The 13701-nt window shown below is 32.9% G+C and overlaps 3 protein-coding genes across 4 annotated transcripts in view; 1 reads left to right on the top strand and 2 right to left on the bottom strand.

Moving 5' to 3' along the window:
- Nucleotides 1-2276: 2276 nt before the first annotated feature.
- Nucleotides 2277-2780, top strand: LOC140919807 (uncharacterized). The gene has a single exon (XM_073366455.1). It carries the CDS (start codon nt 2277-2279, stop codon nt 2778-2780), a length of 504 nt encoding a protein of 167 aa, XP_073222556.1.
- A 909-nt stretch (nt 2781-3689) lies between these two features.
- On the bottom strand, nt 3690-8433 carry LOC101498238 (uncharacterized). 2 transcript variants are annotated; one of them, XM_004492271.4, is made up of 8 exons: nt 8126-8433; nt 5963-6043; nt 5604-5692; nt 5430-5504; nt 5222-5322; nt 4994-5137; nt 4827-4889; nt 3690-4487 (listed from the first exon to the last, which is right to left on the bottom strand). In XM_004492271.4, exons 1-8 carry the CDS (start codon nt 8246-8248, stop codon nt 3988-3990), a joined length of 1176 nt encoding a protein of 391 aa, XP_004492328.1. In that variant the 5' UTR covers nt 8249-8433; the 3' UTR covers nt 3690-3987. The 2 variants fall into 2 exon arrangements, with proteins under 2 accessions (XP_004492328.1, XP_073222763.1); XM_073366662.1 differs by lacking the exons at nt 4827-4889; nt 4994-5137 and having other exon boundaries at nt 3903-4487; nt 8126-8426.
- Nucleotides 8434-11576: 3143 nt separating this feature from the next.
- The window catches only part of LOC101498573 (F-box/kelch-repeat protein At3g24760), a 3115-nt gene continuing 990 nt past the window's right edge, over nt 11577-13701 (bottom strand). Inside the window, exons 2-3 of the mRNA XM_073366596.1 lie at nt 13275-13701; nt 11577-11912 (exon numbers count right to left, since the gene is read on the bottom strand). The exon at nt 13275-13701 is cut by the window's right edge and continues 23 nt beyond it. Of these exons, the coding sequence (XP_073222697.1) occupies nt 13311-13701 (391 nt within the window). The 3' untranslated portion in view covers nt 11577-11912; nt 13275-13310. The remainder of the gene's footprint in view (nt 11913-13274) is intronic.

Here is a 13701-nt window from a genome sequence, read left to right as displayed (position 1 = left end):
TTTTCAGGTTCCTACCCAATTACCTCCTACCAGGGTAGGCTATGATCACCAAATTCCCCTGCAGAATAACATAGATCCTGTGAATAAAAGGCCATACAGGTATGCTAAACAGCAGAAAGACATCATTGATAGATTGGTACAAGAAATGTTGGATTCAGGTGTGATTCAAAACAGTACCAGCCCTTATGCTAGCCCAGTTATTTTAGTTGGCAAGAAGGATGGGTCATGGAGACTCTGTATTGATTATAGAGAATTAAACAAGGGCACAATTAAGGATAGATTTCCTATTCCTTTAGTAGAAGACTTAATGGATGAACTACATGGCTCAATCATTTTTTCTAAAATTGATCTAAGAGCTGGTTATCACCAAGTTAGAATGAGCCCTATGGATGTGTATAAGACAACATTCAGGACACATAGTGGACATTATGAATACTTGGTAATGCCTTTTGGGCTTACCAATGCACCAGCTACATTTCAGAGCTTGATGAATTCAGTTTTCAAAGAGTTCCTAAGGAAATTTTTACTTGTCTTTTTTGATGACATCCTTATATACAGTACAACTGAAGAGGAACATCTTATTCACTTAGAAAAAGTGTTGGATGTTATGATAAAACATCAATTGTTTGCCAAACAATCCAAATGTTATTTTGGAGTCTGTAAAGTGGAATACTTGGGGCATTTCATTTCAGCTGAGGGTGTTTCAACTGATCCAGCAAAAATAAGGGCAGTGCAGAATTGGAGTCTACCTCAATCAGTCAAGCAACTCAGAGGATTTTTGGGTTTAGCTGGGTACTACATACGATTTGTTAAAGGCTATGGCACTGTAGCTAGACCACTAACTGAAATGCTAAAAAAAGACAAGTTCCATTGGACTATGGAATCCAAGTTAGCATTTCAGAAATTGAAAGGACTATTAACTTCTGCACCTGTTTTAGCAATGCCTGATTTTTCTCAGCAATTTATAATTGAAGTTGGTGCTTCAGAGCAAGGAGTTGGGGTTGTGTTAATGCAGAATCATCACCCTATAGCCTTCATCAGTCGCATGTTAAACCAACAACAACAATCTCTGTCCACTTATGAAAAGGAACTACTTGTTGTGGTTTTTGTTGTACAAAAATGGAGGCACTATTTGTTGAACAAGCACTTCATTATTAAGATTGATCATAGAAGCTTGAAGTATATTCTGGATCAGAGATTGACTACTGAATTTCAACAAAAATGGTTGGTTAAACTAATGGAATTTGATTTTTTCCATTGAGTACAAACAGGGTCATCTGAATGTGGCTGTTGATGCACTGTCTAGGATAGAAAATGTGGAATGTCATGCTCTGTTAACCCATCATATTGATTCAGATATGCTAGAAAGGCTTAAGCAATCTTGGTCCATTGATGTTGATCTGCAGAAACTGATAACACAGTTACAATAGAGTCCAACCTCACATAAACACTATACTTGGAATGGCCTCGAACTCAGAAGGAAAGGAAGATTGGTAGTTGGCAAGGATGTGCAATTAAGGCAAGAATTGTTACATTGGTTTCATAATGCAGCCTCAGGGGGTCACTCAGGCAGAAATGCTACTATACAAAGGATTAAGGTAGTTCTTTACTGGAAAGGCCTGAACAAGGATGTCAAAGCCTTCATACAACATTGCCCAACTTGTCAGAAATGCAAGTATGACATTGCTGCCTACCCAGGTTTATTACAACCTTTAACAATCCCTGATCATGTGTGGCAGCACATCACAATGGATTTCATTGAGGGATTGCCTATTTCTTATGGGAAACAAGTTATTTTTGTTATAGTAGACAGATTGAGTAAGGCTGCTCATTTCATATCCTTAGCTCATCCATATACTGTTAGCATTGTAGCACAAGCATTTTTAGATAATATCTTCAAACTCCATGGTTTTCCAGAATCTATCACCAGTGATAGAGATCCAGTATTTGTTAGTCACTTTTGGAAGGAGTTAATGGCTTACCAAGGAGTTCAATTACAACTTTCTACATCATACCATCCTCAGACAGATGGCCAATCTGAGGTGGTCAATCGATGTCTAGAAACATATTTGAGGTGCATGTGTGCAGAGACTCCACAACAATGGTCCAAGTGGTTGCCATTAGCTGAATGGTGGTATAATACTACCTTCCACACGTCAATTCAGGCTACCCCTTATGAAATTGTGTATGGTCAACCTCCTCCTGCCTATTTACCTTACTTGCCAGGAGAATCTAAAGTTTAGTTGGTGGATAGAAGTTTAGTTAAAAGAGAAGAGATGCTGAAGGTTCTTAAGTTCCATCTAAGAATTGCCCAAGACAGGATGAAACAAATTGCTGATAAGCATAAAAGTGACAGGAAGTTTGCAGTGGGTGATTTGGTTTATGTCAAACTTCAATCCTACAAACAAGTATTTGTGGCTGCCAGATCCAATGAGAAATTGGCTCCAAAATACTTTGGACCATTTCCAGTGATTGACACAGTAGGAGCAGTGGCTTATAAACTACTCCTTCCTGCCTATTCTAAAATACACAATGTATTTCATGTTTTCCAGTTAAAAAAACATATTGGCAATGCTATCACCTCTACTGATCTTCCTTCCAACACAAATGAAGTTCTTGCTGTTAAAGAACCTGAGTTGATCATGGACAGAATGACTGTCAAACGCAGAGGCCAAGCAGTAACTAAAGTGTTGGTCAAATGGAAGCACCAATTGCCTGAGGATGCCACTTGGGAATTTTATTTTGATCTTTGTAAGAAGTTCCCTAATTTTTATTCTTGAGGACAAGAATGTTTTCAACTGGGGGGCAATGTTACAGAGTAAATGAATAAGACACGTACCAATTAGTGGATGCTGGAGGGAACTATTATTAGCTAAACAGTTGTAACTGAATTACTATATAGGAAAGTAGTTAGTTAGTTGATTCAGACATTCATAATCAAAACTTGTATTACACTTCTTCTTCTTCTTTTCTCTGTTCCATTGTAACTCAATTCCAGTTCGAATTTTTTTCAATAAATAAGAATTCCTACTGTTTGTGATTGAATTATTCGTTTTCATTGTTGATTACCTAGAGTTCCATAACCACCATATCACAAAAGTTTAAATTTAAATTTGATATTTTTAATGATAAATACATATTAAAGTATACAAATTTTTAAACCCGTTTCATTGATTGTCCGATTGTGTGAACTTAGGATTTATCTTATCGCAGTAAATCTGATTTCATCTTTATCATAAGATTTGATATAATTTTTTTCTGCATAGATAAACAAAATTTACAAAATACTTCAATATTCAATGTCCAGAGTTTACAGTCCCGTTATTATCAAAGCTTTTGAGAGTTCAAGTTAATCAATCGGTTGGGTTCCAACGATGCAGATTTAAGAGCGTGGGATTCTTTTTTCCTAATTAACATCATACAAAATAAAGGACTCTCACTATTCACTTTTTTCATATTTTTTACTAAATAATTTTTAGCATTGGATTAGACTGATTAGGCACTTTAGGTACTTCTTATATTAAAAAAAATTATAAATAAAAAAATGTGCACGTGTAAAATGTAAAACTCGCTTAAACACTTAAATAAAGAAAGTGATGGTCTAAGCAATTGAATCGTGCAAGGTTATCGTGAAAGGTTTAATTGAATCTACTAAAGATTTAATTGATTCGTGCAAGGTTATCAGCAAAGAAAGCAAAAAGAGCTACTTCGATTAAATTGAAAACCATATAGAAACCAGATACATAAAATATGGTGTTGGCAACCATAAAAGATGTAATGAATTACAGCAATCATAAAACCAAGATGCTTTTTCAACTAAATCTAAAGATGAACAAAACATTGCCCATATCAATTTCATCACGGAAAAACATAAATGCTGGATCATGAGCTACATCATACTATGTATCAAACACAGTATTCTAATAAAATAACCGCACTGTCAAGGCAAGCATTTAGCAAGAATGAAATTAACACCCATTAATATCATCATGCCTGGTTGACTCCACCCCTACCACGTACGCCCATTCTTCCCCTACCACGGCCAAACCCTCTGCCTCCACCTCTGCCTCCTTCAAAACCCATACCTCCTCCACCTCTGCCGCCTTCATAACCCATACCTCCACCTCGGCCTCTTTCATAACCCATACCTCTACCTCCTTCATAACCTCCACCCCTGCCTCCATCATAACCTCCACCTCTACCTCCATAACCTCCACCTCTTCCACCATCATAACCTCCACCCCTGCCACCTTCGTAACCACCTCCTCTACCACCTTCATAACCTCCTCCACCTCTACCACTTTCATAACTTCCTCCACCTCTACCACCTTCATAACCTCCTCCACCTCTACCACTTTCATAACCTCCTCCACCTCTTCCACCTTCATAACCTCCTCCACCTCTACCACCTTCGTAACCTCCACCCCTGCCACCTTCATAAGCTCCACCTCTACCACCTTCACCTCTGCCGCCACCATAACCAATACCTAATGCAAAATGGACCCTTGGAAGATCAGCTTAAACATACATCTTCATAAATACAATTACAGTTTTCCATTTTTGATTGACAGATGCATACACCAAGAGAATGCATAAACCAAGGGATTATACGCCTATTAGCAAAAAAAAGTAGAAATATACTAGGCTATTAGCAAAAAAACTCTTGCTTTCAACTCCCTTGTCTCAATAAAATTAAAGATAATAAACAGGAAAATAAGAGCACACATTCAGGAAATCAGCCCTATGAAAAAGAGATAAAGAAAATTGCTAAAACATTCATCATCATCATACAAAAACTGGGAAAAAATATAATCAGCTAAACTTACCACGATAACCCCAACCTCTGCCTCGACCTCCACCTCGGCCACGATTAGAATACCCACCATTATCTGTCAGGAACCGAGCCCAATCAAAGTACTATATAAACTTTCCAAAAAGTAGACAACACTACCTAAGTACTATAGTGTTAAACTCCAGCATTAAGAATCCATACCTTGATAATTAGCATATCCACCCTGGAAATAGCCATATCCACCTTGATAATTTCCATAACCACCTTGATAGCCATAACCACCTCTTCCCCAATTTCTTCCTCTCCCTCTCCCCCTTCCCCGACCACGACCTCGACCATACGAGTCTAGAAGATAAAAAAATGTACTAGTACTTAGGAGGCATACATTCAACATCCTATTATTCTAGTAAATATATTATAGCATGTTACCTTCATTTACAGCATTATAAGAATCTTGTGCTGGTTTTATAGGTTGCTGTGGATAATTGGAGTACGGCTTTGGTTGTTCCACGTTAGATGGAGCTTGATAGCTAAAAAGGAAAACATATATACATCCTAAATAAGTGAAGTCAAACAATCCAGGAAAGGATTATATAAGGAATGGAAATAAGATCATGAAAGTATTTGAGGAACACACCCAGGGGAATTTTTGTCTAGTTCTCTAGTAGACAATGTGATTGAGATCATAGAGACATGCCGCGTCATTTCCACACTGCATTAAATATTGATGTTCAGCAACTTGGCCACCCAAATAGAAAAAAAAAAGATGAATACATGCAGAACACTTAAGTTTCAAAAAAACAACACTTACGGTACAAGACCCTCTTCAATGGGCTCCCACACATCTGTAATGCTAACTGAGCTGATGGCAGTATCTTGGTGCATCCGGGGAATCCTCTTCTGTTTAAGGAGATTGAAAGTCAATAACAGAAAATCAATATGAATTTCGAAGTACGTGTATTTTCCAGAGTTTTAATTTTTTATTCTAACTTTTGAGAACCTTCTATAAGATTTATTGACTAAGGATCTTTTCAATTGTTCTCTCACTGCTACGATTACTTTTGAAGTTATCTTCTACCAGAAACATATGCTAGACGCCTAGACTTTCATTTGCATAAATTTTAAAGAGCATATAAGGAGCAAGAGAAGAACATCTTGCAAGAAAATGACCTTCAGAATCTCTGCAATGGCAACTGTCTTGCTGATTGCTTGTCCCATTGCCTTCAAGACAATCTCTTTTGCATTCTTCTCCTGGATGAAATACAAAATATGATTATAAGATGGCATACATAGACGAACAAACAGTTTCCTACACATGCACCAATTACAGTTTTTTAATGATTTCACTGCAAAAATATATGACAATACCAGGTTCTAAATAAACTATAATAAGCCATTGAAAAAAGAAATTCAAAAAACATTGCACAATAATTTCAATAAACGAGATGAGCGGCAAAAAATGATTTTAAATAGTGCAAAACTCAAGTTGTCTGAAACAATGCCGTCAAATTGCGATACACAGCATTTTTATGAATGGTAAATGATATATTTCGAATGGCCCTTTTATGAATGATATATTTTGCTATCAAAGTGATAAGTAATTTAAAAAAACAATATGTAAAAGATGCATATAAAGGTAAAAGGATTAAAAAACATTAATTCGTGTTAATCAGAATAACACCACATGACAAAATGTTTCAAAACCTGAGTTCAATCACAAGTACACAAAAATCGATACATTTCTACTCCTAAATCATATATAAAGTAAAAAAAAATTGAGAAGTATGAAGGAAAAATATAATTATAAGAACTTGGAGAACAGAATTGTAGTCAAATAGGTTCCAGTTTGACTACTGATTGGAATTGATACATTAGTTTATTGGATAGCATAGCATGATTTTTATTACAATAGTCCAAATCCTTTAGTATAGAAGAGATGAAGATACAGTATAAGATAAGATAACGTAACCCATAGAAAGTTGAAGTAGCATCTATTGTAAAGAAGACTAGCAGAGGGCCAGCACAAAAGGTGGTTCAATTGGGAGATAATTATAAAACAAAAAGTTTAGAAAGTCAAAGGAAAATATTGGCAGAAACCATTAAAAATTTCCTTACAAATATTTGATCTATACCCTAATTAGATTCTAAGTTTTTAATAGAGCTCAAGGGTATTGTTTGATAATAAACATACCAACCCCTCTAAGTGGTTTGGTAGTTGTTATCGATCCAAATTTTGTTTTAAATGTCTCAACTAAAGAAAACCAACACATACTACAATGCAAAAGGAGAAGATGTGAAAAGATACAAGGGTATAGAAGACAGACGTTGAATTATGTTCGCAGTGTTCATTGTAAAAAGTGTTTCAAGTGATCTATTTACTTCTCTTACTCTGCCTTATATATATCCCTTTTAAGCATAGGCTTTGTGTGATTCTGCTGCTGAAACAATAATCAATTAGGTACTTATTTGGATTAGCTTATTTGAATCATAATATTAATAAAATCTTTAACTAATAAACTAACAGTAGTATATTTCAATTTCTAGTTTTTATACAAGATGAGTTCCTAATTTTAAACATCTCCAATTTCTTTATTGATTAAGAATATTCCTAGATCATCCATAAAAATGAACTTGACTCCTTATTTCATTGCGGCAAAAATTAACAGATAAAAATGGCTAACCCACGCCTTTAGTTACTGCCTTGCTTCTACAGAAAACTCTAAATACTGCTACAATTGTATCAAATAACTAGTAAGAAAAAATGGCAATTACAAAATCCTAGTAAGCAATAAGCATCCACAGCATTACTTTTAGTATAATTTACTTGTTGAATTATTTATCGTATTGAAGCACAGAAATGGACATAATAAATACCCCAAGATAATCAAACAAAATGAAACCAGTGTAAATTCCAAAAAAACACCGGAACAAATAATCCAGAAACTTGGAAAAACTTGAGAGTGAATCCAAAAAAACAAAAAGAGAACATCACAACATGCAGCATTATTGGTAATTCTTCCATCCCTTGAATCATTCAAAAACCAGTGTCCACTACCAAGTTCTTAATAATATCAATTAACAACAATCAACAAAGAGGACTCCAATACACAAAATAACATCAATTAAAAGTCAACCATTTCAGCATTTCGTTAATCAACATTAAAAACTCCGAACATTCCAAAAATGCCACACGAGTAACTACAAAGACAGCCTCAATCGACAGACATGAAACAAACATAACCAAAAAACAAACAACGAAAATGAACAGATTCTGATATTCTAGAATATAATCGAATCAAAGAGAATGAAGATTGATTGAAGCAAATGGAGGACCTGAAGAAGTGAAGAAGCGTAAGTGATGTAGTTGCGAATGGCGCCTTGGGTGGTGATTCGGATCTCATTTTCGTTGATGGGAGATTCTGGTTTGGGTTTTTCAACCTTCTGGTACCTATCCATGGGTAATCGAGAGAGAGGTAGAGAGAGAAAGAAGTAGAGAGAGAAGGGGGTGAATGAAACCCTAACCTTAAAACCCTAGAAGAGGAAGAGGAGAGAATAGAGATGGAAAGGGTAAAGTGTTTTCCTAAAACCTCACACTTCGTGTGTTTTGTTTTGTTTTTCTAAGTTTGGGGTTTGTTTGGGGTACAAGTACAACGCAAACGCTGCTCTTTATCTATTCTAGTCGCATTTATAGAATTCATTTCTCAAACGTGTTTACAAAATTAAACTACTTTTATTTGTTTTAGTTATATTTATTTATTTAAGTCGATATTTTAGATTCTTAATTAAGAGTTTAATTTTATGAACTTTTATCGTAAAAAAATTTATAGGATGAACAGTCACAACTATCAGCGTGACTTAAGAATTAATTATAATAAAAATTAAATATTTTTAATTATTTAATTACTGTAATTGATCGTAAAAATAATATATAAATTAAATTCGTTAATTATAAAAAAAAATGGATATACAATAATAATATAAAAAAAAGTTTTACAACGTATTTTTCTAAATTATATAATTTTAATTATTTAAAATGGTATGACTTAATATTTTTATTAATTGTCCGTGTAAATGAATTTTACATCAACAATATATATTTATTTGCACTTTCTAATTATACCTAATTAAATTTCTTATAATTGGTATAAAATGATATATATTTTCTTGGTCCAATATGTCTTTTTTTGCTATTAAAATGTCAATGTATTGAAAAAATAAATAAAAAGTTTTCTAAGTTTCTAGGTTTTAGCCCCTGCTATGCCATTTAAACGAACTTTGATTTAGTCCTTTAAATATATTTCTTTTCTTCCATTTTTCATCTCCACAATGAGATTGTTTTAGTTTTGGTTATCCACTTGTGTAAGTCATTTAATAACAAATGGACATAATCTCAATTATGCTGCATGTTGACATAGCTTATAGGATTTTGGCGTGGCACTAATTTTATTATGTTGCAGGTTGACATAGCATATAGGATTTTGGCGACTGTCACATGACAAGAACAAAAATTAAAACAAAAAATAATTACAAAAATCAAAAGCAAGAAAAAAGAACTATAAATAACATGGATGAAGACAATAAAGAAAATAAAATTTTATTCTGATTTTTTAACGTTAACCACTATGTATGCAAGAGTGTTTTATCATTATAAATTAATGAAATTTTTATCTATCTTATCTCTTTTCTTCCTTTTTCTATAGTAAAAATAAATTATTTTCTTTATCTTTATTATCCTTTCTTCTTCTTTGAAACTAACATTAAAGTTATAATATAATTAGAAATTAAGAATAGGTAAATCATAAAAATATTTTTTTGTAAAGTGGAGTATGCCTATATTATATTCAATTGATAAAAAAAATTGAATATAGTTTTATGTTGTAATATAAAATCTCACAAAATGGTAGTTACCAATTGAATATTGATGTTCACTTAGCATTGCTAACATGGCACTCAATGTCATGGCACAAAATCTCATGTGACATCATGCTTTCATATCACAACATTATATTATGTTAAGGTCATTTGTTAGTTGAGTGACATATGCAAGTGAAGGACTAAAACTAAAAGAATCTCATATTATGGGATGGAATCTAAAGGATTCAAAATCAAAATCTCCTCCGATGGCAAGGAGTAAAACCACATATAAAAAAAAAAACATTATCAATGTGTACTTTAGGTTGAGTTTTTACTTTATAAAAAGTTAATTACTCTCAATATCAATATTAAGTATTTTTTATTGAGTATCTGAATTTGATTTTTAAGAGTATAAATATCTCAATTTGAAACTCTGACTTTGTAAAAAAATGTTTTTTAATTTTGTTCTTTTGTGAATGACAGTTTTTAAATATCGATAATATTGATGACGTGTTTGTTAAGTGCAATATTAACAATTAAAATTGTCTTTGATTTTATAAAACATTTTCAAATTAGTCATTGAGAATATGAATATTCTAATTTAATCATCAACTCTACAAAATATTTTTCAAATTTATCATTCTATGGTTACTCGTTACTAAACGTCGTAGATGGTGACGATATATTCGTTAAATGTGTTATTGAAAGTCCTAATCATCTTAGAGAAAATAAAACATTTGAAATTGTAAAATAAAAGGACAATTATGTGTTATAAACTTTGTACCTCTTTCTTTCTCTTTTCTAACAATTTATTTTCTTCCCTAAAATGTTGTGCATTGTGAAGAAAATAATGGTTCCCTTGTTTACTTTGAAGAAATGAAAATGTATCTGTAGGTCGCTCTTCATTTTTCATTCTATTTTTGTATAAAATTATTTATTAGAAGCAATAGTAATAATTTTGATTTAAATTGGTTTGAGATTTGGTCATTCCTTCATTTCTTTCATTGGATACCTTTCAAAGTAAATTGGCTTAATTGCAGTTTTGGTCCCTCTATTTTAGCTGAATCGCGAAAGTAGTCCCCTCATTTTGTTTCTCCCCAGTTTTGGTCCCTCAAATAGAATTTTAGTCCAGAACTTGATGAAATTTCAGTTTTTAAAGTCAGACTACACCATTTATGATCATATATTTCATGTACAATTGTTGCAAATGAGATCTTGAGGCATTGTGTGACTTAAATAAATGAAAAAAAAAAATGAAATTTTATCAAATTTTGGACCAAGATTCTGCCTAAGTGACTAAAACTGGAGAGAAACAAAATGGAGGGACTACTTTCACAATTCAACTAAAATAAGAAGACTAAAATTTCAATTAAACCAAGAAAATATTATGAAATTTATGTTTGTTTAGTGCTTAAATTATACGTAGCTTGATAACTTTTTTTCACAATACGCCATGTCATACATGTTTTTGACAAGAAAATGAAATGTCCATAAAGATGAGAAAAGAGACAAAGATTAAGCTCATAGTTATCCTCCTTATTTTATAGTTTCAAATATTTTATATTCTTTTCTTATGACTAGGACAATCAACAATACACTGATCAATCACATCATCATCAACCATTCATCGAATGAAGTTGATAAATATTTTTTAGAACGGGGGATTAAAATAGAATATTCATATTTCTATGAACCAGTTCGAGAACGACGACTATTTTGATTGCAAAGGTTACGGTTAGTGGACACATCATCAAAGTCAACAACAATTCAATAAAAACAAATTTCAAGTTTATCAAAAACAATGACCAAGCTGAAGTACTCATATTTTCAGAGACCAAAATTGAAACCACCCTACAAATTTAAAGACTATTTTGATGGTTTACTCAAAAAACACCGAATTACTATTTCACCATTAAAAGAGACATGAAACTAAATAATTCACATTACATTAAACTGGTCAACTATATTTACATTTGAAACGACTTAATAATACCATACAATTGCCAATATCACTAAGGAATAAAAGGGAAGAAAAGATCAATGATTGATCCGTGCTTTATGACAAATAAACATTACATAAAAACTTATATAATTATTAATTACATATTACACATTTATGATAACTGTTCTTATCCGATGTGAATGATGCACATGCGGTAGCTGCAGTTGTGCAGCAGCACTATTTACTAGTCTTGACCAAATGATTCTTCTAACCGAGCCATCTTCTTTTAGCGATGAGAATTTCCTTTTTTCACTTTTTATATTTCTGTTGAATCACAAAATTCCAGTGTTATTTTGATAGAGATTAATAAAAGCATAAAATATATATTTGAACAACTGGAAGTAGATTCTCAATTATTAGTGAGATAATGGAAGTTTGAAAATGAAAGTAGTGTAAATGCACAATAATGGCAAACAATAAGTTGTTTACTCCCCACATGGGAGTGTTAGAGCAACCATATAGTATTATAATATTTGAGTGATGTGACGGTCAAACCGCATAAGTAGTTGCTCTTAACTAAATGTGGAGATCTTATTAGTAGTATCAAAGTCGATGGTTTGAACTACATGTGACCTACTATTGGCGTCGAAAGTCTTTCTTTTAATATGGCGAATAGATGGTGTGTTCCGTTAATGTATGAGAGTCAACAAAGCTTCCACATAGGGGAACATACTAGAATATATAGATGAACTCACACTTGAGAGAAAGATTGTTGGAATGTCACGTGTAAGTAAGAAGTCTCACATCGGATGAATATGAAAAAATGGTTTTCTCACATATGATTATTAGATTATTACCACTCATCTTATCCATCCCAAATCCCAATTATTAGATTTCATTAAGGAAAGTCACCAAATTGTGGGAAAATAGTACCAAAAATGGAACATAAAGGAAACAATATTAACATCCACGAAAATCCACTCATACATAACAATTTAATGAGAACAAAACTAGAACACACGAATACAATGAAATGGTTAACTATGTCAAACAGAAGGCTAATTAGAAACATAGAAGTTTTGCTCTTATGCATAATCAACTATGTCAGTTTCATTAATATTTTAAATGGGGGTATCATTAAGTTATTCCAATTGGTCTAATTATGCAGCTAAAATCTAAAAAGTAAAAATTCCATTTCACCTACCCTGTTTGTTGGAATCCTAATAAGTTAAATATATAAAGAAAGTCCTAAGTTTTTTCTTTCTTTACTTTGACTTATCATTAAAAAGGTAAAAAAGCAAAATACACGAATATACATTCATTATCAGATCCTAGTAAAGTCAACTAACCAACAAAGAAAAAAGTATTGCATAGTCTAGCAGCAATTCTCACAGCAAAGCTTATAACTACTATGCTAACATAGTAATATTTATCAGCACCTAATTTGATCAAGGGTCAATGAACTGAACATATTTAGTAAGTAAATTTAATTACATCAAAACAAGGACTGAAACTACAAACAGTTTATGTTGACTAACATGAAATTTATACATACTTGACCCTAAAGAAAGAGCTGATTTGACAATAATGCTCATAATTGTGATAATAAATTATTTCATGATCAAAAGATACACACAGAATAACATTCAAAACAGAACACAATATAATTCAGTATTGAGTAGATACCTAGTAGCAGCAGTAGGAAATCCATCCGAACAGAGCTTATTGAAGTCCATGGTGTTGACCTTCACCCAAAATACTATGCATTGACACAGTTGAACAAAAGCTCACAACTTTGTGAAACTTATTCATGAAAGATGGCAGTTGAGGCACCCTCCTCCAAAAACACTTACCATTCTCACCACCACGGCCACCGCGATCGCGGCGAATCTCACAAACACAAGCAGGATACATCTTATGATAATCCTCATTGAAAACATATATAAGATCACCCAACCCAACACACTTCAAGCTAGCAAATTTATCATCTTCATCACCATCAAAAAGACTACAAAGCAAATCATGAGGCATAACACCAATCTCACAAAACTCCATACTAATTTCATCAACCTCCCACAAATTGAAGCTAGACCCACTTGACTTATTACAAATC

The sequence above is a fragment of the Cicer arietinum genome, chromosome 3, assembly GCF_000331145.2.
Source record: "Cicer arietinum cultivar CDC Frontier isolate Library 1 chromosome 3, Cicar.CDCFrontier_v2.0, whole genome shotgun sequence".
Lineage (NCBI taxonomy): Eukaryota > Viridiplantae > Streptophyta > Magnoliopsida > Fabales > Fabaceae > Cicer > Cicer arietinum.
The sequence above is the reverse complement of the archived record's forward strand: the minus strand, read 5'-3'. Positions and strand labels throughout refer to the sequence as shown.

Excerpts from the sequence above, each read along its gene's own strand:
- LOC101498238 (XM_004492271.4), bottom strand. The coding sequence starts at position 8,248 with ATGGATAGGTACCAGAAGGTTGAAAAACCCAAACCAGAATCTCCCATC. Across the intron at positions 5,138-5,221 it reads TTATAATGCTGTAAATGAAG|ACTCGTATGGTCGAGGTCGT; the intron begins GTAACATGCTAT and ends TTTATCTTCTAG. Across the intron at positions 4,890-4,993 it reads TGGATATGCTAATTATCAAG|ATAATGGTGGGTATTCTAAT; the intron begins GTATGGATTCTT and ends GGTTCCTGACAG.
- LOC140919807 (XM_073366455.1), top strand. The coding sequence starts at position 2,277 with ATGCTGAAGGTTCTTAAGTTCCATCTAAGAATTGCCCAAGACAGGATG.